Source organism: Protomyctophum parallelum (genome assembly GCF_964188405.1).
Source record: "Protomyctophum parallelum genome assembly, chromosome: 17".
NCBI lineage: Eukaryota > Metazoa > Chordata > Actinopteri > Myctophiformes > Myctophidae > Protomyctophum > Protomyctophum parallelum.
Window position 1 is genome coordinate 44,029,123 of NC_139719.1, and position 21,939 is coordinate 44,051,061.

The 21,939-nt window shown below is 48.0% G+C and overlaps 1 protein-coding gene across 2 annotated transcripts; it reads right to left on the reverse strand.

Annotated features, from left to right (window-relative positions):
• Positions 1–1,161: 1,161 nt before the first annotated feature.
• On the reverse strand, positions 1,162–8,825 carry LOC310875074 (RNA-binding protein 5-like). 2 transcript variants are annotated; one of them, XM_083788122.1, is made up of 6 exons: positions 8,793–8,825; positions 7,089–7,354; positions 3,681–3,839; positions 2,947–3,016; positions 2,454–2,527; positions 1,162–1,362 (listed from the first exon to the last, which is right to left on the reverse strand). In XM_083788122.1, the coding sequence occupies exons 2-6, from the start codon at positions 7,335–7,337 to the stop codon at positions 1,270–1,272; spliced, it is 645 nt and encodes a 214-aa protein (XP_083644248.1). In that variant the 5' UTR covers positions 7,338–7,354; positions 8,793–8,825; the 3' UTR covers positions 1,162–1,269. The 2 variants fall into 2 exon arrangements, with proteins under 2 accessions (XP_083644248.1, XP_083644249.1); XM_083788123.1 differs by lacking the exon at positions 2,454–2,527.
• Between the last annotated feature and the right edge of the window lie 13,114 nt (positions 8,826–21,939).

Below are 21,939 nucleotides of genomic sequence, written 5' to 3' on the forward strand. Positions count from 1 at the left end.
ACTGAGCCGCGGTGAAGAGCAAACCACCGCTCCAGCCCTTCTCTCTGATTTTACTCACCACCGCTCAACGTTATTTCAGCTCCGGTGGTCAGCTCACCACCGGAGCGGCGGTCAGCTCACCACCGGAGCGGCGGTGGTCACCTCACCACCGAAAATCCAGACTATGAATGAGCCTTAAGTCACTATAACCTATAATGAAGCTAACGTTGTTCTGTTGTCTGCGTATACCTGTCTGTCCAGCTCAGAGAGCTGCAGAGGCGCGTGGCGTCGGCCGTCCTGCAGGGCGGACAGGACGCGGCGTGGCGGTCTGGAGGACGCTGGACCGCCGTGGCCGCCAAGATCAACAAGGCCTTCCTGGTGTTCTACTGCTGCACCGTGTCCGTGTTCCTCACCGTCATGTACGCGGAGTGGAGCGCCTAGGGCAGCCGCTCCATCCCATAGCCTGGCTGGCCCCGCCTCACCTAGGGCAGCCGCTCCATCCCATAGCCTGGCTGGCCCCGCCTCACCTAGGGCAGCCGCTCCATCCCATAGCCTGGCTGGCCCCGCCTCACCTAGGGCAGCCGCTCCATCCCATAGCCTGGCTGGCCCCGCCTCACCTAGGGCAGCCGCTCCATCCCCATAGCCTGGCTGGCCCCGCCTCACCTAGGGCAGCCGCTCCATCCCCATAGCCTGGCTGGCCCCGCCTCACCTAGGGCAGCCGCTCCATCCCATAGCCTGGCTGGCCCCGCCTCACCTAGGGCAGCCGCTCCATCCCATAGCCTGGCTGGCCCCGCCTCAGTCCCAGCCTATAAGGGCCCATTCATACTCCTATTGTGAGGATAATTTAACCCATTCTGACCTGAGATCAGATTCTAAAAATGTCTATTACATCCTGACAGTTTCATTATTAACCCATTCTGACCTGAGATCAGATTTCTAAAAGTGTCTTCGATTTTTCAAAAATAGCAGACCTACAAGCTCGTATCGCACCACTCGGTGGCGCGATACGAGCTTGTAGATCTGCTATTTTTCAATAGCTAAAGCATGACATGATGCCGACACCAAAATGGGTGCCCGGTCAGAATGGGTTAAAGTTTTTCATTCAACTAAATTACAACATAAAATATTGGCTAAAGATATGTGGATTATATTGCAGATATCGCACTTTTAAGTAAACATTGGTCAATACTGATGAGATACATTATTAATTGTGCATCCCTAGGACATTGTACAGAGATAATAAAGGCCTGCCATTTGAGGGGCTTTGTTGGGGATACGGTGGGCAGAACGTTAACTTACAGTGTTGCAGAGCCAGTCTTCATATTTGTTCCGGGGGTGACTGTACAGCATGTCCACACTTTGGCCACTGATGATCAGCCGTTTCTGCAAGAGGACGACAACAATGACTCAACACTTCCATGGCTGGAGTGGATCTCACCAATAGAGCAAGCAGTGTTGGAAGGGAGAGAAGGGGGACAGGGACCCTCCCGACAGGTGCTTGATGTGTATGTGAGCATGATGGCTTTTCTTAATGTGTTTGGGACCAGAGTGCCCAGACTGAGCTGGAGCAGTGTGTGTATAAATGTCACCCTGATAAGACCCTTTGGACTGCTTTCTCTAAAGTCACATTTCCACCGCACGGTACCAGCTCGACTCCACTCCACTCTACTCGCTTTGCTTCCCACTGCAGATAGGAGAGTGCCAAGTGAGGTATGTAGTGTAGCGTCCGAGACAAACCGCTACCATTTTAGGAATGAGGTAGGCCTGGCCGTGCAATTGTTCATTTATGATTCGTTGACATTCATTCATCCGTTTACTATAAGTTTGTCAACAGTATTTGGGAGCATTCATGAAGGGAGAGTCCTTTGACTCTCATCTATCAGTAGTCTGCAGTGTATTCATGTCAACCTTTGGAGGTACTTTCACCTCATAGAAAACCCCAAGAGACGAGTGGAGTCCAGTCCAGTGGAGCCGGTACCATACAGTGGGAAAGAGACAAAACCAGGGATTGAATTCCCACAGCCAATATCAAGGGGGAAAAGATGTCCCATTCACAGTATTATTTATAGACAAAAACCCCCAACAAAACATAAAGAAAACCAGCTCCTGACAGTTGGACTTAAACTGAATACAAGTTCCACTCTAAAACGTTAACTGGTCATTCTTTTTAAGGGCCACATTTGGAAGGTTGTAAAATAAAAGATGTTCCTGGCCTGTGTTACTGCATGGTTTAACTGGGTAACTAAACTGACAGCAGCAAGGCTGTGCATATAACTGTACAATCTACTAAACATAACTTATATCTCTCAGGATTAGTTTTTTTTTATATATATTCTTTTTCTTTTTGTAAACAGAGATGTCATCTGTATAACCTCCACACTCCCTTGATACTTTTTCTTTTTTTTTGGTTTCATTTTGTGTTATCGTTCCAGATCCCCAAGACCAAAAACTAGACTTGGCGATTATGAAGCAACCTGATTGGTCTCCATCCATCGGGTAGCATCTTGCAAGTGATAAAAGTCCACGAAGGCGAAACCACGGCTTATACCTAGGGACAGCATTCAGATATAGACGGGAGGCGTGTTAGTCAGAGTCCATGGGCAATATTATGCAAACTGTCACAAACTGCTTCACCACCCAGGCCCGGTTTAGTAAAACGGGCCATTTAGGAGTTTTACCACAGCAACAAAGAAAAGAAAAATACATTCCTGAATGCCACAGCAAGAACCACATTCAACCAAAAACGTGTGCCTCCCGGCATTTTTTACTTTCTCCAAATAGAAATATCCCTGCTCCTCTCACTTACCACATTTAAATGTTACATTTCTTATGTTTTCTTTAAGCCATTCGTATCATGAAAAGTAATTCTCAGTTGCTATGGCAAAACGGGTCTGAAAACGGAAGCAGATTGGCCCTATGGTCAAAGACTGGGGGAAGGAATGGCCCTATGGCACACATGGTTCTCACCTGTCTTCTTCTTCATCAGCCTGACATCCACTGGCTGGGGGCCTTCAAGCTGCTCCATGGCAGCTCGAATCTAAAACACAAGACAAACATTCAAAGTTAGACCTGTAAATAAATCAAATAAAATAAACAAGTAGTTTCTCAAACCAGACAATGAATCCACAATCTTTGAATGTTACTTAAGAGTCTACAGCTCCTGAAAGCCGTGCGCACATTAAGCTTTAACATATTATCTTTGACCTTTCCATTATGCTAGGTTCATTGTGCAACTGGTATCACAGTTGCCTCTATTATTTACCTTGTTGTTCACGCGTAACTTTGCATATTCTGATTATCCGCAATCGTTTTAGTCGCTCTGCTAAACGCATTAAGCCCCATTGCCCCCACCAGCAGGGGCAGCGGCTGTCCACCTCTGAACAGCGCTCAGTGGGTTAATGGAGACCCAATTGGTCTCCGGTTCAACTTCCAACTCTTTCCCCCCTAAACCCCTCTGGGGTTTAACCCATTTTGGGCGGGAACCCCTTTTGGTGTTGGCATCATGTTATGCTTTAGCTATTGAAAAATAGCAGATCTACAAGCTCGTATCGCGCCACCGAGTGGCGCGATACGAGCTTGCTATTTTTGAAAAATCGACTGACATAGAAACATAGCTTTTTCAGAAAACTGTCAGGATGTAGAAGAACATTTTTAGAATCTGATCTCAGGTCAGAATGGATTAGTGATGTAGAAAGCCTTACATGGTCCTCTGTGGCGTGAAGTGACAGACCCCAGAGCATGATGGTCTTGCTCTTCTTGTCGTCCCCTTGCTCTCTCCTGTAATCTTGCTCGGGGAAGTCTCCGTCAGAGTGATAACCATCTTCTGATCGATCGCTGTTCCGCCGTTTCCTCCCTCGTGGCTGTGGGCAGTGGGCACGGGGCAATTAATCAACATGTAATCAAAACAAAGCTACACTTGACGACACTGGGCCTGTCACAATTACATAATGGCATATTGAAGATAATAGACTCTTTCAAACATACATTTAAAACAGATCCACAAGCTCATGACGATGCTGTGTCTCATTATTAAGTATCATTATTGAATATCTCAGTAACTTGTTATTTGCCATCTCTGCACAGTTTTGTCTCCATCTCTGCAAATTTAATTTGTATTTATATGTTCAATGTCAAAAACACACAAAATAAATCATTAATCGCAATTACTTGGATGACAATTAATCATCAAGTTAAATGTCATGTTGCTGACAGGCTTAACCCATTTTGGTGTTGGCATCATGTCGTGCTTTAGCTATTGAAAACGCACCCATTTTGGTGTTGGCATCATGTTATGCTTTAGCTATTGAAAACGCACCCATTTTGGTGTTGGCATCATGTTATGCTTTAGCTATTGAAAACGCACCCATTTTGGTGTTGGCATCATGTTATGCTTTAGCTATTGAAAACGCACCCATTTTGGTGTCAGCATCATGTTATGCTTTAGCTATTGAAAACGCACCCATTTTGGTGTTGGCATCATGTCGTGCTTTAGCTATTGAAAACGCACCCATTTTGGTGTCAGCATCATGTTATGCTTTAGCTATTGAAAACGCACCCATTTTGGTGTTGGCATCATGTTATGCTTTAGCTATTGAAAACGCACCCATTTTGGTGTCGGCATAATGTTATGCTTTAGCTATTGAAAACGCACCCATTTTGGTGTTGGCATCATGTTATGCTTTAGCTATTGAAAACGCACCCATTTTGGTGTTGGCATCATGTTATGCTTTAGCTATTGAAAACGCACCCATTTTGGTGTTGGCATCATGTTATGCTTTAGCTATTGAAAACGCACCCATTTTGGTGTTGGCATCATGTTATGCTTTAGCTATTGAAAACGCACCCATTTTGGTGTTGGCATCATGTTATGCTTTAGCTATTGAAAAATAGCAGATCTACAAGCTCATATCGCGCCACCGAGTGGCGCGATACGAGCTTGTAGGTCTGCTATTTTTTTTTAAATTGAAGAGCGACTGACATTTTTAGAATCTGATCTCAGGTCAGAATGGGTTCATCAGACCAGTGTGTGTCCAGTGGAAACCTCGTATGAATATGATCTCAGGTCAGAATGGGTTAATAGAATGCATGTATTATTTATTTTTGTCTGAAAATGTAGTAAGACATCTGAAGAGTAAAGTGTAAACATTGTCTCCAGTCTCGGTTTGTTTTAACCTCCTGACTTTACTACTAAGAACAGGCTAAACAGGATGAGGCCTCAAGGCTGGAGCGCACGCACACACACACACACACGCACGCATACACACGACCAAATGTCTCTAAAACATGATGTCACCGAAGACTAAATGATCCTAGGCTACCTCGCACTTGTTTAACAAACCAGTTAAGAATGGGGTGAAAACATTGCAAATTATGCACACTTGATCCTGCAAAGGTATGGGCTACTAATTTGCCCAAGTATTTTTTATTTATGTATTATTATTATTATTATTATTATTATGTACGGTAATAACATATTAATCCATTCTGAACGGGAACCCATTTTGGTGTTAGCATCATGTTATGCTTTAGCTATTGAAAAATAGCAGATCTACAAGCTCGTAGCGCGCCACCGAGTGGCGCGCTACGAGCTTGTAGGTCTGCTATTTTTGAAAAATCGAAGAGCAACTGACATTTCTAGAATCTGATCTCAGGTCAGAATGGGTTCATCAGACCAGTGTGTGTCCAGTGGAAACCTCGTATGAATCTGATCTCAGGTCAGAATGGGTTCATCAGACCAGTGTGTGTCCAGTGGAATCCTCGTATGAATCTGATCTCAGGTCAGAATGGGTTCATCAGACCAGTGTGTGTCCAGTGGAAACCTCGTATGAATCTGATCTCAGGTCAGAATGGTTTAAAGAAATAACCATAAAAAGTAGGAGAAAGAAATGTTGAAAATAGCCGATCTACAACGTCTCGACACGTCACGCAGCGACGGCTTATTGGAGCCTTTTTCTAATTGGCTCCTTATCTCTTGCACACCCTGGCTGCCCCCCCCCACTTTGAAAAGCATCAGTGTGGCGTTTATATACAGCAGTCAGTCAAATAAGTGAACCAGGACCTACGGTACATTTGATAGACTAATGCTGATCAATGATTTAGTGCTAAAGCCTACATTTTATTAACCCATTCTGACCTGAGATCAGATTCTAAAAATGTCTTCTACATCCTGACAGTTTTCTGAAAAAGCTATGTTTCTATGTCAGTCGCTCTTCGATTTTTCAAAAAAGTAGCAGACCTACAAGCTCATAGCGCGCCACTCGGTGGCGCGCTATGAGCTTGTAGTATTTTTCAATAGCTAAAGCAGAACGTAATGCTAACACCAAAAGGGGTGCCCGCGCAAAATGGGTTAAAACACAATCCATGCCAGTACATTACAATAGAAACGCAGACCAGGTGCCAGCGTTTCTATTGACGTCCTGGCACAGGGGGTTATAGTGCTCAAAACGTAACCTGACGTTCCTTGGCTTGGCTTGGCTTGGCTTAATGCAATTACGATCCAAGACACATCTTTTGCGCCAATCAAGTAAAGCTATGGAAAACTGAACCGTAAAAGTATTATGCCGATACCAAATACCTCATTCATTCGGGGAAATATTGGGGCACAATTAACACCATCGGGGCCCATGACCGTCAAGTTCAAGTGCACGGTCATGTGCCCCGAGACGGAGATTGATAATCTCAAATTAGTGCTATATGAAAACTGATGGCATCGCTCTACAGCCTAGAGGCGCTTGCTGACGATGGGCACATTTTATTAATGGATTAAATAGGGCCGGGCCCTCAAGGTGTTTTAACACATCCCAACCTAAAAGAAATACGGTGAAACTTGAATAATTAATAAAATGCTGTTGAACTGAAAACTACGGAGCCCCTGAATGGCCATGCATTCAAAATATATTTTATCTTGTACGTACGAGATAAAATCTTGTACGGACGAGATATTATCTTGTACGTACAAGATAAAATATATTTTGAATTCATGGCCATTCACGGGCTCCGTAGTAAACTGGTTGTGAATGGTGCATAATTTCACACCATGGTTTAAAATAAAAACAAAAACAAAACATTCCAAATTACCATTAAAGGGATCCACATGACAAATGACAGACCTTGGAGGATGCTGAACCTTCCCCAGGGGAGCGCTGCTCCAGATATCCTCCCAGCTCATGGTGGAGCTCCGTGAGGCCCGTAGCGGAGAGGCCATACTGGGCGGAGAGAGGCGACGCCTCCCCGGGCGTCTGGCCGCTCAGGCCAGGGTGGGAGTGCAGGAGGTGGGCCGCCTGACCCTGTGCTTGTGCTTGTTGAAGCCTGTGTTTCTGGACCTCCGCGTAGAGGCTGTCTCGCTGCTTCTTGGACATTCGACCAAACTTCACCGCTGTACAGGAGAGGAGAGCAGAGAAGCTACGTTACAGTCAGGAGTACTTTATCAGGAGTACTTTATCAGGAGTACTTTATCAACCAACAAGACAAAGAGTGTCTTGAGTGCTGCTATTGTGCATGTTGGCTCACTGGAAACCCTCTGCTACACCAGTGGGTCTCAAAGTGTCCTTGAGTGGTTTCCAAATGGGTATGGTACCTCTAAGAGTTATGGGGGCCCTTGAATTTAAAAAGGTTTGAGAACCACCATACACTAAATGAGCCAACGTGCACCATAGCAGCAGACAGACAGACAGACAGATAGCAGACCTACAAGCTCGTAGCGCGCCACTCGGTGGCGCGCTACGAGCTTGTAAGTCTGCTATTTAAAAAAGAATCTCACACACACACACACACAGACAGACAGACAGACAGACAGACAGACAGATAGCAGACCTACAAGCTCATATGGCGCCACTCGGTGGCGCGCTACGAGCTTGTAAGTCTGCTATTAAAAAAAGAATCACACACACACACACACACACACAGACAGACAGACAGCAGACCTACAAGCTCGTAGCGCGACACTCGGTGGCGCGATACGAGCTTGTAGATCGGCTATTGAAAAATAGCCGATCTACAAGCTCGTAGCGCGCCACCGAGTGGCGCGATACGAGCTTGTAGGTCTGCTATTTTTGAAAGAATCGAAGAACGTCTGACATTTCTACAATCTGATCTCAGGTCAGAATGGGTTCATCAGACCAGTGTGTGTGTCCCAGTGGAAACCTCGTATGAATCTGATCTCAGGTCAGAATGATTTAAAAAACAAATTCACAATCCATCGTTTTCTCTGATGAGCTTTTTTACAACCGCTGCTCTCCTTGTTAATTACAGTATGAAAACAACTCTACCTCCTCTGTGACACAGCAGTGTAGTATTGACAGTATAACATGTGGAATGCAGCCAGGCTAGCCTGCTCACACATTAACCTGGTCTAATTGTTGCACAGTTATTTAATAAATCATTCAGTGCATTTATATCTGTGTTTGTTACATTTTGTTTTACAAAGTTGGGAAAGTAATGTTTAAGTCAAGCCTTGATGTTGCCTTACACAAAATAATGATTCCAGACTCCACACAGTGAGGCATACAGCTTAACCCATTCTGACCTGAGATCAGATTCTAAAAATGTCCTCTACATCCTGACAGTTTCATTAATTACCCATTCTGACCTGAGATCAGATTCTAAAAGTGTCTTAGGTTTTTCAAAAATAGCAGAGCTACAATGGGGAACCCCTTTTGTTGTGCTTTAGCTATTGAAAAATCTTTTAAAAAAATCAAACAGACAGACCTGTGAGATGCATTATCCTACAGACAGACAGACAGACAGACAGACAGACAGACAGACAGACAGACAGACAGACAGACAGACAGACAGTCTCCTCTCATCCCACTAACCTCACTGAGCTAGCGTTAGCATTAGCGTTAGCATGTTGTCAACACAAAGACAGTCACTGTCACTGCATTCCGTGGAGACATTCAGTTGCTTCTCCAAACATGATGACTGTCCTCTCTGATTGTTGTGTAAACTCTCTGGAGACACAGCATGTGCATGCAGGTTTGTGCAATGCAGACTAGAGAATATAAGACACAGTTTATCTGAATCACTGCTTTGCTACAGCCACCCTCCTCTTATGGAGCAACAACATCCTCTCTGGTGTTCACTTCCTGCCGGTCCGTCAGCAGCACACTCCCCCTGTTCCAGACAGAATGTTAACCCCATGAGTGCTTTCTTTTAAAACAAGACAAAACAAACTCCTAAAAAATGAGTTATGAAGTAACAAAAACGTTTTTAAACAGAAAACATGAAACCAAAAAATATTATATACCCAACCGGGTTACACAGACACAGAGAGGGGGGGGCTAGAGAAAGCAATATGAGATATTTTATAATAATAATAATAATAATAAATTGTATTTATAACGCACTTTACATTTGAAACAAATCTCAAAGTGCTACAGGCAGAAAATTACCTTGTGATTAGCAGACAGCCAAAAGTAAAACATAAAACATAAATTTGTTTTGGCCATCCAATTATTTAACATCTAATATGAATACACGGTTTTCTGAAAAGTCTTGTTTTCAAATAATTGCAATGCATACAATTGAATAAAGAATAGCCTACTATATGTGCATGCGTCTGTCTGTCTGTCTGTCTGTCTGTCTGTCTGTCTGTCTGTCTGTCTGTCTGTCTGTCTGTCTGTCTGTCTGTCTGTCTGTCTGTCTGTCTGTCTGTCTGTCTGTCTGTGTGTGTGTGTGTGTGTGTGTGTGTGTGTGTGTGTGTGTTTTTCAAAAATAGCAGACCTACAAGCTCGTAGCGCGCCACTCGCACTATGAGCTTGTAGATCTGCTATTTTTTTTAAAAGGTACCTCTCTAGACTCACTTTCTTACGCTGAATCAGAATATTGCAATGACGAGACTGTCTGACCTCAGGAAAGTGGTGAAAAAGGGCGCCAAAGTTTGTATGGGCCCTTAATATCCAGTAGCTTAGAAGCCTTAGAGAGGTTAGACAAATAACGAAACATTTTCTTTCAATGGGACCAATTCCATTAAATCCAGCTGGAAAAAGTGAGTCAGAAAAAGTGGTGTTTGAAAAATAAATAAATTATTTGAGCTTTTGGGGCTGAAAAAACGTGTCTCTTTTGATTTTGTGGATAGTTAGAAGTGCCGTAGAGCTTAGAGACCCCTTCCATTGGATTCGGCATGCTTCAAACATTCAGAAACAGTATTGTTTGTGGAAACAGGATTTTTTCTGAATATGTTATTGATTTTAGAGCTGGGAGGCCGCATACAAAGCCTGTCTAAGGCCACACCTTGACCCTAGACCTTAGGAGTGTCTTTGAGCGACGGGAGTGGGTTCCCCAGATTCAGCTTCACCTTCTGAACAAAAGTATGTCTTGTTTGAAACAAAACGACTTTGGGAAAGGGCCTAAAGGTGGCGCTAACGGTTAAACTACAGGGAGTGTTGTGCATTTTCTTTTTAAAATACCTTTCTAGACTCACTTTTTCCCGCTGAATCCGAATATATCAACGACGAGATTGTCTGACGTTGGGAAAGTGGTGAAAAAGGGCGCCAAAGTTTGTAAAAATGGCACCAATGCATCCAAAAAGAAGATATTTCCTATTATTTTTTCTAATCAAGGGGCATGTATTCCCACTTACTTTTTTGCCCCGATTCCAATGGTGGTGGTCTCATCTCTCTACGACGTCAGGAAGTGGGTGTAAACGGCTACTTCCTGTCCCCAGCCCCCCGAAACCTTCTGGAAAAAACCGAGACCATTTTCGGACTCAGCACGACGAGCCGAACACGCCGATATGTGTTTCCCAGCACAGGGACTTACGGTTATCTTAATTGGCTAGTTAATTGGTTAGTTTTCAACGCGCGATAGCTCGAGAACGATAAGTCCGTCAGCCAAGTAATTTACATGGGCGTGTTCAGTTTTTCGAGATCTTCGCTCTGATATGTCCGCCATTGTCGTGCGACACCCGTAGCAAAAGTTTTCCAACTATCATGTGTAAAGCGGAAGCCTTATAGACATGGTGAAGCTGACAGTGTATTGAAGGGGGAATTGAAATTTTAAAATTTGAGAACCACACATCCGTGCGCGGGGAGACACATATCAGCACGTTCGTCTAATCGATAGCTACGCGTGGATGCAAGGCACGCCCATTTTCGACGTTTGTGGGAGGAGCTATCGCGCCTCAAAGTGTAACCCTAGGGTTAGGAATTACACGACCGTGTGTGGAGAACCACATATGAACCACATATCAGATTGTTCGTCTTGACAAGCTATATAACATACTAAAAGATGGGCCCGTAATATATAAGGGTTTTTGACTTATAAGCGTTAAAGTGGTTAGACAAATAACAAAACATTTTTTTTCAACGGGACCAAATCCATTAGATCCAGCTGGAAAAAGTGAGTCGGAAAAAGTGGTGTTTGAAAAATTATTTAATTAATTGAGCTTTTGGGGCTAAAAAAACGTGTCTCTTTTGATTTGGCGGAGAGTTGGCAATGTCGTAGGGCTACGAAACCCATTCCATTGGATTCGGCATGCTTCAAACATTCAGAAACAGTCTTGTTTGTAGAGACAGGATTTTATCTGAATATTTTATAGATTTTTAAAAGCACAAGGCCCGAAACGAAGCCTTTCAAAGGTCAACCCTTGACCCTAGACCCTAGGAGTGTCTTTGAGCAACGGGAGCGGGTTCCCCAGACTCACTTTTTTGCCCCGATTGCAACGGTGGTGGTCCCGTCTCTCTAGGACGTCAGGAAGTGGGTGTAATAGCTTACTTCCTGTCCCCAGCCCCCCTCCCCCTTCCCTGCCTGGCCCCTCCTCTTCCCCCTGCCTGGCCCCTCCCCCTTCCTGGCCCCTCCCCCTCCCCCCGCCTGGCCCCTCCCCCTTCCCTGCCTGGCCCCTCCCCCCTGTGTGCGTGCGTGCGTGCGTGCGTGCCTGGCCCCTCCCCCTTCCCTGCCTGGCCCCTCCCCCCCCCCCGCCTGGCCCCTCCCCCTTCTCTGCCTGGCCCCTCCCCCTTCCCCCCCCCCGGCCCCTCCCCCTTCCCTGCCTGGCCCCTCCCCCTTCCCTGCCTGCCCTCCCCCTTCCCTGCCTGGCCCCTCCCCCTTGCCTGGCCCCTCCCCCTGCGTGCGTGCTTGGCCCTCCCCCTTCCCTGCCTGCCCCCCCGCCCCCCTGGTCCCTCCCCCTTCCCTGCCTGGCCCCTCCCCCTGCATGCGTGCTTGGCCCCTCCCCCTTCCCTGCCTGCCCCCCCCCGCCTGCCCCCCCTGGCCCCTCCCCCTTCCCTGCCTGGCCCCTCCCCCTTGCCTGCCCCCTCCCCCTTCCCTGCCTGCCCCCCCGCCCCCCTGGTCCCTCCCCCTTCCCTGCCTGGCCCCTCCCCCTGCATGCGTGCTTGGCCCCTCCCCCTTCCCTGCCTGCCCCCCCCCGCCTGCCCCCCCTGGCCCCTCCCCCTTCCCTGCCTGGCCCCTCCCCCTTGCCTGCCCCCTCCCCCTTCCCTGCCTGCCCCCCCCCCGCCTGGCCCCTCCCCCCCCATGGCCCCTCCCCCTTCCCTGCCTGGCCCCTCCCCCTTGCCTGCCTGCCCCTCCCCCTTCCCTGCCTGGCCCCTCCCCCTTGCCTGGCCCCTCCCCCTTCCCTGCCTGCCCCTCCCCCTTCCCTGCCTGGCCCCTCCCCCTTGCCTGGCCCCTCCCCCTTCCCTGCCTGGCCCCTCCCCCTTCTCTGACTGGCCCCTCCCCCTGCGTGCGTGCTTGGCCCCTCCCCCTTCCCTGCCTGCCCCCCCGCCTGCCCCCCCCTGGCCCCTCCCCCTTCCCTGCCTGGCCCCTCCCCCTTGCCTGGCCCCTCCCCCTGCGTGCGTGCTTGGCCCCTCCCCCTTCCCTGCCTGCCCCCACCCCCTGGTCCCTCCCCCTTCCCTGCCTGGCCCCTCCCCCTTCTCTGCCTGGCCCCTCCCCCTGCATGCGTGCTTGGCCCCTCCCCCTTCCCTGCCTGCCCCCCCCCGCCTGCCCCCCCCCCTGGCCCCTCCCCCTTCCCTGCCTGTCCCCTCCCCCTTGCCTGCCCCTCACCCTTCCCTGCCTGCCCCCCCCCCCGCCTGGCCCCTCCCCCCCATGGGCCCTCCCCCTTCCCTGCCTGGCCCCTCCCCCTTGCCTGCCTGCCCCTCCCCCTTCCCTGCCTGCCCCTCCCCCTTCCCTGCCTGCCCCTCCCCCTTCCTGGCCCCTTCCCCTCCCCATGTCTGGCCCCTCCCCTTCCTCTTGCCTGGCCCCTCCCCTTCCTACTCTCACCCTGTCTGGCCCCTCCCCTCCCCCTTCTGGCCCCTCCCCCTCCCCCTTCTGGCCCCTCCCCCTCCCCCTGCCTGGCCCATCCCCCTCCCCCTGCCTGGCCCCTCCCCCTGCCTGGCCCCTCCCCCTTCCTGGCCCCTCCCCTTCCCCCCCCTGGCCCCTCCCCCCTCCCTGCCTGCTCCCCCGCCTGGCCCCTCCCCCCCCTGCCCCCTCCCCCTTCCTGGCCTATCCCCCTCCCCCTGCCTGGCCCCTCCCCCTTCCCTGCCTGCCCCTCCCCCTTCTCTGCCTGGCCCCTCCCCCTGCGTGCGTGCTTGGCCCCTCCCCCTTCCCTGGCCCCTCCCCCTTCCCTGCCTCCCCCTTCCCTGCCTGGCCCCTCCCCCTTGCCTGGCCCCTCCCCCTTCCCTGCCTGGCTCCTCCCCCTTCTCTGCCTGGCCCCTCCCCCTGCGTGCGTGCTTGGCCCCTCCCCCTTCCCCGCCTGGCCCCTCCCCCTTCCCTGCCTGCCCCCCCCCCCCCGCCTGGCCCCTCCCCCCCATGGCCCCTCCCCCGTCCCTGCCTGGCCCCTCCCCCTTGCCTGCCTGCCCCTCCCCCTTCCCTGCCTGGCCCCTCCCCCTTGCCTGGCCCCTCCCCCTTCCCTGCCTGACCCTCCCCCTTCCCTGCCTGGCCCCTCCCCCTTGCCTGGCTAACAAGCAAATGCTAACATGCTAACATGCTAACGAGCTAACCAGCTAATGCTAACAAGCTAATGCTAACATGCTAACAAGCTAACATGCTAACCAGCTCATGCTAACAAGCTAATGCTAACAAGCTAACAAGCTAACATGCTAACCAGCTCATGCTAACAAGCTAATGCTAACAAGCTAATGCTAACAAGCAAACATGCTAACAAGCTAATGCTAACATGCTAATGCATGCTAACAAGCTAACGCTAACAAGCTAATGCTAACAAGCTAATGCTAACAAGCTAATGCTAACAAGCTAATGCTAACGAGCTAATGCTAACAAGCTAATGCTAACGAGCTAACATGCTAACAAGCAAATGCTAACATGCTAACAAGCTAACATGCTAACGAGCTAACCAGCTAATGCTAACAAGCTAATGCTAACATGCTAACAAGCTAACATGCTAACCAGCTCATGCTAACAAGCTAACATGCTAACAAGCTAACATGCTAACCAGCTCATGCTAACAAGCTAACATGCTAACAAGCTAACATGCTAACCAGCTCATGCTAACAAGCTAATGCTAACAAGCTAATGCTAACAAGCTAATGCTAACAAGCTAATGCTAACATGCTAACAAGCTAATGCTAACGAGCTAATGCTAACGAGCTAACAAGCTAACATGCTAACATGCTAACAAGCTAATGCTAACAAGCTCATGCTAACAAGCTAATGCTAACAAGCTAATGCTAACGAGCTAACAAGCTAACATGCTAACATGCTAACAAGCAAATGCTAACATGCTAACATGCTAACGAGCTAACCAGCTAATGCTAACAAGCTAATGCTAACAAGCTAATGCTAACAAGCTAATGCTAACATGCTAACAAGCTAACGCTAACAAGTTCATGCTAACAAGCTAATGCTAACAAGCTAATGCTAACAAGCTAATGCTAACATGCTAACAAGCTAATGCTAACAAGCTCATGCTAACAAGCTAATGCTAACAAGCTAATGCTAACGAGCTAACAAGCTAACATGCTAACATGCTAACAAGCTAATGCTAACATGCTAACAAGCTAATGCTAACAAGCTAATGCTAACAAGCTCATGTTAACAAGCTAATGCTAACGAGCTAATGCTAACAAGCTAACATGCTAACATGCTAACAAGCAAATGCTAACATGCTAACATGCTAACAAGCTAACATGCTAACCAGCTAATGCTAACAAGCTAATGCTAACATGCTAACAAGCTAACATGCTAACCAGCTAATGCTAACAAGCTAATGCTAACAAGCTAATGCTAACATGCTAACAAGCTAATGCTAACAAGCTCATGCTAACAAGCTAATGCTAACAAGCTAATGCTAACGAGCTAACAAGCTAACATGCTAACATGCTAACAAGCAAATGTTAACATGCTAACATGCTAACGAGCTAACCAGCTAATGCTAACAAGCTAATGCTAACATGCTAACAAGCTAACGCTAACAAGTTCATGCTAACAAGCTAATGCTAACAAGCTAATGCTAACAAGCTAATGCTAACATGCTAACAAGCTAATGCTAACAAGCTCATGCTAACAAGCTAATGCTAACAAGCTAATGCTAACGAGCTAACAAGCTAACATGCTAACATGCTAACAAGCAAATGCTAACATGCTAACATGCTAACGAGCTAACCAGCTAATGCTAACAAGCTAATGCTAACATGCTAACAAGCTAACGCTAACAAGTTCATGCTAACAAGCTAATGCTAACAAGCTAATGCTAACATGCTAACAAGCTAATGCTAACAAGCTCATGCTAACAAGCTAATGCTAACAAGCTAATGCTAACGAGCTAACAAGCTAACATGCTAACATGCTAACAAGCTAATGCTAACATGCTAACAAGCTAATGCTAACAAGCTAATGCTAACAAGCTCATGTTAACAAGCTAATGCTAACGAGCTAATGCTAACAAGCTAACATGCTAACATGCTAACAAGCAAATGCTAACATGCTAACATGCTAACAAGCTAACATGCTAACCAGCTAATGCTAACAAGCTAATGCTAACATGCTAACAAGCTAACATGCTAACCAGCTAATGCTAACAAGCTAATGCTAACAAGCTAATGCTAACATGCTAACAAGCTAATGCTAACAAGCTCATGCTAACAAGCTAATGCTAACAAGCTAATGCTAACGAGCTAACAAGCTAACATGCTAACATGCTAACAAGCAAATGCTAACATGCTAACATGCTAACGAGCTAACCAGCTAATGCTAACAAGCTAATGCTAACATGCTAACAAGCTAACGCTAACAAGTTCATGCTAACAAGCTAATGCTAACAAGCTAATGCTAACAAGCTAATGCTAACATGCTAACAAGCTAATGCTAACAAGCTCATGCTAACAAGCTAATGCTAACAAGCTAATGCTAACGAGCTAACAAGCTAACATGCTAACATGCTAACAAGCTAATGCTAACATGCTAACCAGCTAATGCTAACAAGCTAATGCTAACAAGCTAATGCTAACATGCTAACAAGCTAATGCTAACAAGCTAATGCTAACAAGCTAATGCTAACAAGCTAATGCTAACAAGCTAATGCTAACAAGCTAATGCTAACATGCTAACAAGCTAATGCTAACAAGCTAATGCTAACAAGCTAATGCTAACAAGCTAATGCTAACATGCTAACAAGCTAATGCTAACAAGCTCATGCTAACAAGCTAATGCTAACGAGCTAATGCTAACGAGCTAACAAGCTAACATGCTAACATGCTAACAAGCTAATGCTAACATGCTAACAAGCTAATGCTAACAAGCTCATGCTAACAAGCTAATGCTAACGAGCTAATGCTAACGAGCTAATGCTAACAAGCTAACATGCTAACATGCTAACAAGCAAATGCTAACATGCTAACATGCTAACAAGCTAACATGCTAACCAGCTAATGCTAACAAGCTAATGCTAACATGCTAACAAGCTAACATGCTAACCAGCTAATGCTAACAAGCTAATGCTAACAAGCTAATGCTAACATGCTAACAAGCTAATGCTAACAAGCTCATGCTAACAAGCTAATGCTAACAAGCTAATGCTAACGAGCTAACAAGCTAACATGCTAACATGCTAACAAGCAAATGCTAACATGCTAACATGCTAACGAGCTAACCAGCTAATGCTAACAAGCTAATGCTAACATGCTAACAAGCTAACGCTAACAAGTTCATGCTAACAAGCTAATGCTAACAAGCTAATGCTAACAAGCTAATGCTAACATGCTAACAAGCTAATGCTAACAAGCTCATGCTAACAAGCTAATGCTAACAAGCTAATGCTAACGAGCTAACAAGCTAACATGCTAACATGCTAACAAGCTAATGCTAACATGCTAACCAGCTAATGCTAACAAGCTAATGCTAACAAGCTAATGCTAACATGCTAACAAGCTAATGCTAACAAGCTAATGCTAACAAGCTAATGCTAACAAGCTAATGCTAACAAGCTAATGCTAACAAGCTAATGCTAACATGCTAACAAGCTAATGCTAACAAGCTAATGCTAACAAGCTAATGCTAACAAGCTAATGCTAACATGCTAACAAGCTAATGCTAACAAGCTCATGCTAACAAGCTAATGCTAACGAGCTAATGCTAACGAGCTAACAAGCTAACATGCTAACATGCTAACAAGCTAATGCTAACATGCTAACAAGCTAATGCTAACAAGCTCATGCTAACAAGCTAATGCTAACGAGCTAATGCTAACGAGCTAACAAGCTAACATGCTAACATGCTAACAAGCTAATGCTAACATGCTAACAAGCTAACATGCTAACAAGCTAATGCTAACAAACTAATGCTAACGAGCTAATGCTAACGAGCTAACAAGCTAACATGCTAACATGCTAACAAGCAAATGCTAACATGCTAACATGCTAACGAGCTAACCAGCTAATGCTAACAAGTTAATGCTAACATGCTAACAAGCTAACATGCTAACCAGCTAATGCTAACAAGCTAATGCTAACAAGCTAATGCTAACATGCTAACAAGCTAACGCTAACATGCTAACAAGCTAACATGCTAACCAGCTCATGCTAACAAGCTAACATGCTAACAAGCTAATGCTAACAAACTAATGCTAACGAGCTAATGCTAACGAGCTAACAAGCTAACATGCTAACATGCTAACAAGCAAATGCTAACATGCTAACAAGCTAACATGCTAACGAGCTAACCAGCTAATGCTAACAAGCTAATGCTAACATGCTAACAAGCTAACATGCTAACCAGCTCATGCTAACAAGCTAACATGCTAACAAGCTAATGCTAACAAACTAATGCTAACGAGCTAATGCTAACGAGCTAACAAGCTAACATGCTAACATGCTAACAAGCAAATGCTAACATGCTAACATGCTAACGAGCTAACCAGCTAATGCTAACAAGTTAATGCTAACATGCTAACAAGCTAACATGCTAACCAGCTAATGCTAACAAGCTAATGCTAACAAGCTAATGCTAACATGCTAACAAGCTAACGCTAACAAGCTCATGCTAACAAGCTAATGCTAACAAGCTAATGCTAACAAGCTAATGCTAACATGCTAACAAGCTAATGCTAACAAGCTAATGCTAACAAGCTAACATGCTAACCAGCTAATGCTAACAAGCTAATGCTAACAAGTTAATGCTAACATGCTAACAAGCTAACATGCTAACCAGCTAATGCTAACAAGCTAATGCTAACAAGCTAATGCTAACATGCTAACAAGCTAACGCTAACAAGCTCATGCTAACAAGCTAATGCTAACAAGCTAATGCTAACAAGCTAATGCTAACATGCTAACAAGCTAATGCTAACAAGCTAATGCTAACAAGCTAACATGCTAACCAGCTAATGCTAACAAGCTAATGCTAACAAGCTAATGCTAACATGCTAACAAGCTAACGCTAACAAGCTCATGCTAACAAGCTAATGCTAACGAGCTAATGCTAACGAGCTAACAAGCTAACATGCTAACATGCTAACAAGCTAATGCTAACATGCTAACAAGCTAATGCTAACAAGCTCATGCTAACAAGCTAATGCTAACGAGCTAATGCTAACGAGCTAACAAGCTAACATGCTAACATGCTAACAAGCTAACGCTAACAAGCTCATGCTAACAAGCTAATGCTAACAAGCTAATGCTAACATGCTAACAAGCTAATGCTAACAAGCTAATGCTAACAAGCTAATGCTAACAAGCTAATGCTAACAAGCTAATGCTAACATGCTAACAAGCTAATGCTAACAAGCTAATGCTAACAAGCTAATGCTAACATGCTAACAAGCTAATGCTAACAAGCTAATGCTAACAAGCTAATGCTAACAAGCTAATGCTAACATGCTAACAAGCTAATGCTAACAAGCTCATGCTAACAAGCTAATGCTAACGAGCTAATGCTAACGAGCTAACAAGCTAACATGCTAACATGCTAACAAGCTAATGCTAACATGCTAACAAGCTAATGCTAACAAGCTCATGCTAACAAGCTAATGCTAACGAGCTAATGCTAACGAGCTAACAAGCTAACATGCTAACATGCTAACAAGCTAATGCTAACATGCTAACAAGCTAACATGCTAACGAGCTAACCAGCTAATGCTAACAAGCTAATGCTAACATGCTAACAAGCTAATGCTAACAAGCTAATGCTAACAAGCTAACATGCTAACCAGCTAATGCTAACAAGCTAATGCTAACAAGCTAATGCTAACATGCTAACAAGCTAACGCTAACAAGCTCATGCTAACAAGCTAATGCTAACGAGCTAATGCTAACGAGCTAACAAGCTAACATGCTAACATGCTAACAAGCTAATGCTAACATGCTAACAAGCTAATGCTAACAAGCTCATGCTAACAAGCTAATGCTAACGAGCTAATGCTAACGAGCTAACAAGCTAACATGCTAACATGCTAACAAGCTAACGCTAACAAGCTCATGCTAACAAGCTAATGCTAACAAGCTAATGCTAACATGCTAACAAGCTAATGCTAACAAGCTCATGCTAACAAGCTAATGCTAAGGAAGGGGGAGGGGCCAGACAGGGGGAGGGGCCAGAAGGGGGAGGGGCCAGGAAGGGGGAGGGGGAGGGGCCAGGCAGGGGGAAGGGGAGGGGCCAGGCAGGGGGAGGGGCCAGGAAGGGGGAGGGGCCAGGCAGGGGGAGGGGGAGGGGCCAGAAGGGGGAGGGGCCAGACAGGGGGAGAGTAGGAAGGGGAGGGGCCAGGCAAGGGGAAGGGGAGGGGCCAGACATGGGGAGGGGGAGGGGCCAGGAAGGGGGAAGGGCCAGGAAGGGGGAGGGGGAGGGGCCAGACAGGGGGAAGGGGAGGGGCCAGGCAGGGGAGGGGGAGGGGCCAGAAGGGGGAGGGGGAGGGGCCAGGAAGGGTGAGAGTAGGAAGGGGAGGGGCCAGGCAAGGGGAAGGGGAGGGGCCAGAAGGGGGAAGGGGAGGGGCCAGGCAAGGGGAAGGGGAGGGGCCAGGCAGGGGAGGGGGAGGGGCCAGAAGGGGGAGGGGCCAGACAGGGGGAAGGGGAGGGGCCAGACATGGGGAGGGGGAGGGGCCAGGAAGGGGGAGGGGCCAGGAAGGGGGAGGGGGAGGGGCCAGGCAGGGGGAGGGGGAGGGGCCAGAAGGGGGAGGGGCCAGACAGGGGGAGAGTAGGAAGGGGAGGGGCCAGGCAAGGGGAGGGGCCAGGCAGGGGGAGGGGCCAGCCAGGCAGGGGGAGGGGGAGGGGGAGGGGGAGGGGCCAGGCAGGGGGAAGGGGAGGGGCCAGGCAGGGGGAGGGGGAGGGGCCAGACAGGGGGGAGGGGAGGGGCCAGACTTGGGGAGGGGGGGGCCAGGAAGGGGGAGGGGGAGGGGCCAGGCAGGGGGAAGGGGGAGGGGCCAGGCAGGGGAGGGGGAGGGGCCAGAAGGGGGAGGGGGAGGGGCCAGGCAGGGGGAAGGGGAGGGGCCAGGCAGGGGGAGGGGGAGGGGCCAGAAGGGGGAGGGGGAGGGGCCAGACAGGGGGAGGGGCCAGAAGGGGGAGGGGGAGGGGCCAGACAGGGGGAGGGGGAGGGGCCAGGAAGGGGGAGAGTAGGAAGGGGAGGGGCCAGGCAAGGGGAAGGGGAGGGGCCAGGCAGGGGAGGGGGAGGGGCCAGAAGGGGGAGGGGCCAGACAGGGGGAGAGTAGGAAGGGGAGGGGCCAGGCAAGGGGAAGGGGAGGGGCCAGGCAGGGGAGGGGGAGGGGCCAGAAGGGGGAGGGGCCAGACAGGGGGAAGGGGAGGGGCCAGACATGGGGAGGGGGAGGGGCCAGGAAGGGGGAGGGGCCAGGAAGGGGGAGGGGGAGGGGCCAGGCAGGGGGAGGGGGAGGGGCCAGAAGGGGGAGGGGCCAGACAGGGGGAGAGTAGGAAGGGGAGGGGCCAGGCAAGGGGAAGGGGAGGGGCCAGGCAGGGGGAGGGGCCAGCCAGGCAGGGGGAGGGGGAGGGGGAGGGGCCAGAAGGGGGAGGGGGAGGGGGAGGGGCCAGAAGGGGGAGGGGCCAGGAAGGGGGAGGGGCCAGGCAGGGGGAGGGGCCAACAAGCTAACATGCTAACAAGCTAATGCTAACATGCTAACAAGCTAACGCTAACATGCTAATGCTAACAAGCTAATGCTAACAAGCTAATGCTAACAAGCTAACATGCTAACAAGCTAATGGGGGGGCATCCTTTTGTCCGACAACTCATAGGCCCGACGGGGCAATGCTCCGAGGTGCGCTGCGGGGCTAACAAGCTAAAGGTAACAAGTTAATGCTAACATGCTAACAAGCTATGCTAACAAGCTAATGCTAACATGCTAACAAGCTAACATGCTAACAAGCTAACATGCTAACAAGCTAATGCTAACATGCTAATGCATGCTAACAAGCTAACGCTAACAAGGTAATGCTAACAAGCTAATGCTAACAAGCTAATGCTAACAAGCTAATGCTAACGAGCTAACATGCTAACAAGCAAATGCTAACATGCTAACAAGCTAACATGCTAACGAGCTAACCAACTAATGCTAACAAGCTAATGCTAACATGCTAACAAGCTAAC

What these genes read in the sequence shown, in the direction of transcription:
- LOC310875074 (XM_083788122.1), bottom strand. Translation starts at nt 7,337, where the DNA reads ATGTCCAAGAAGCAGCGAGACAGCCTCTACGCGGAGGTCCAGAAACAC. An exon ending in AAGGTTCAGCATCCTCCAAG is followed by an intron (nt 3,840 to 7,088) that starts GTCTGTCATTTG and finishes CACTGCCCACAG; the next exon opens with CCACGAGGGAGGAAACGGCG. An exon ending in GCTGATGAAGAAGAAGACAG is followed by an intron (nt 2,528 to 2,946) that starts GTGAGAACCATG and finishes TGCTGTCCCTAG; the next exon opens with GTATAAGCCGTGGTTTCGCC.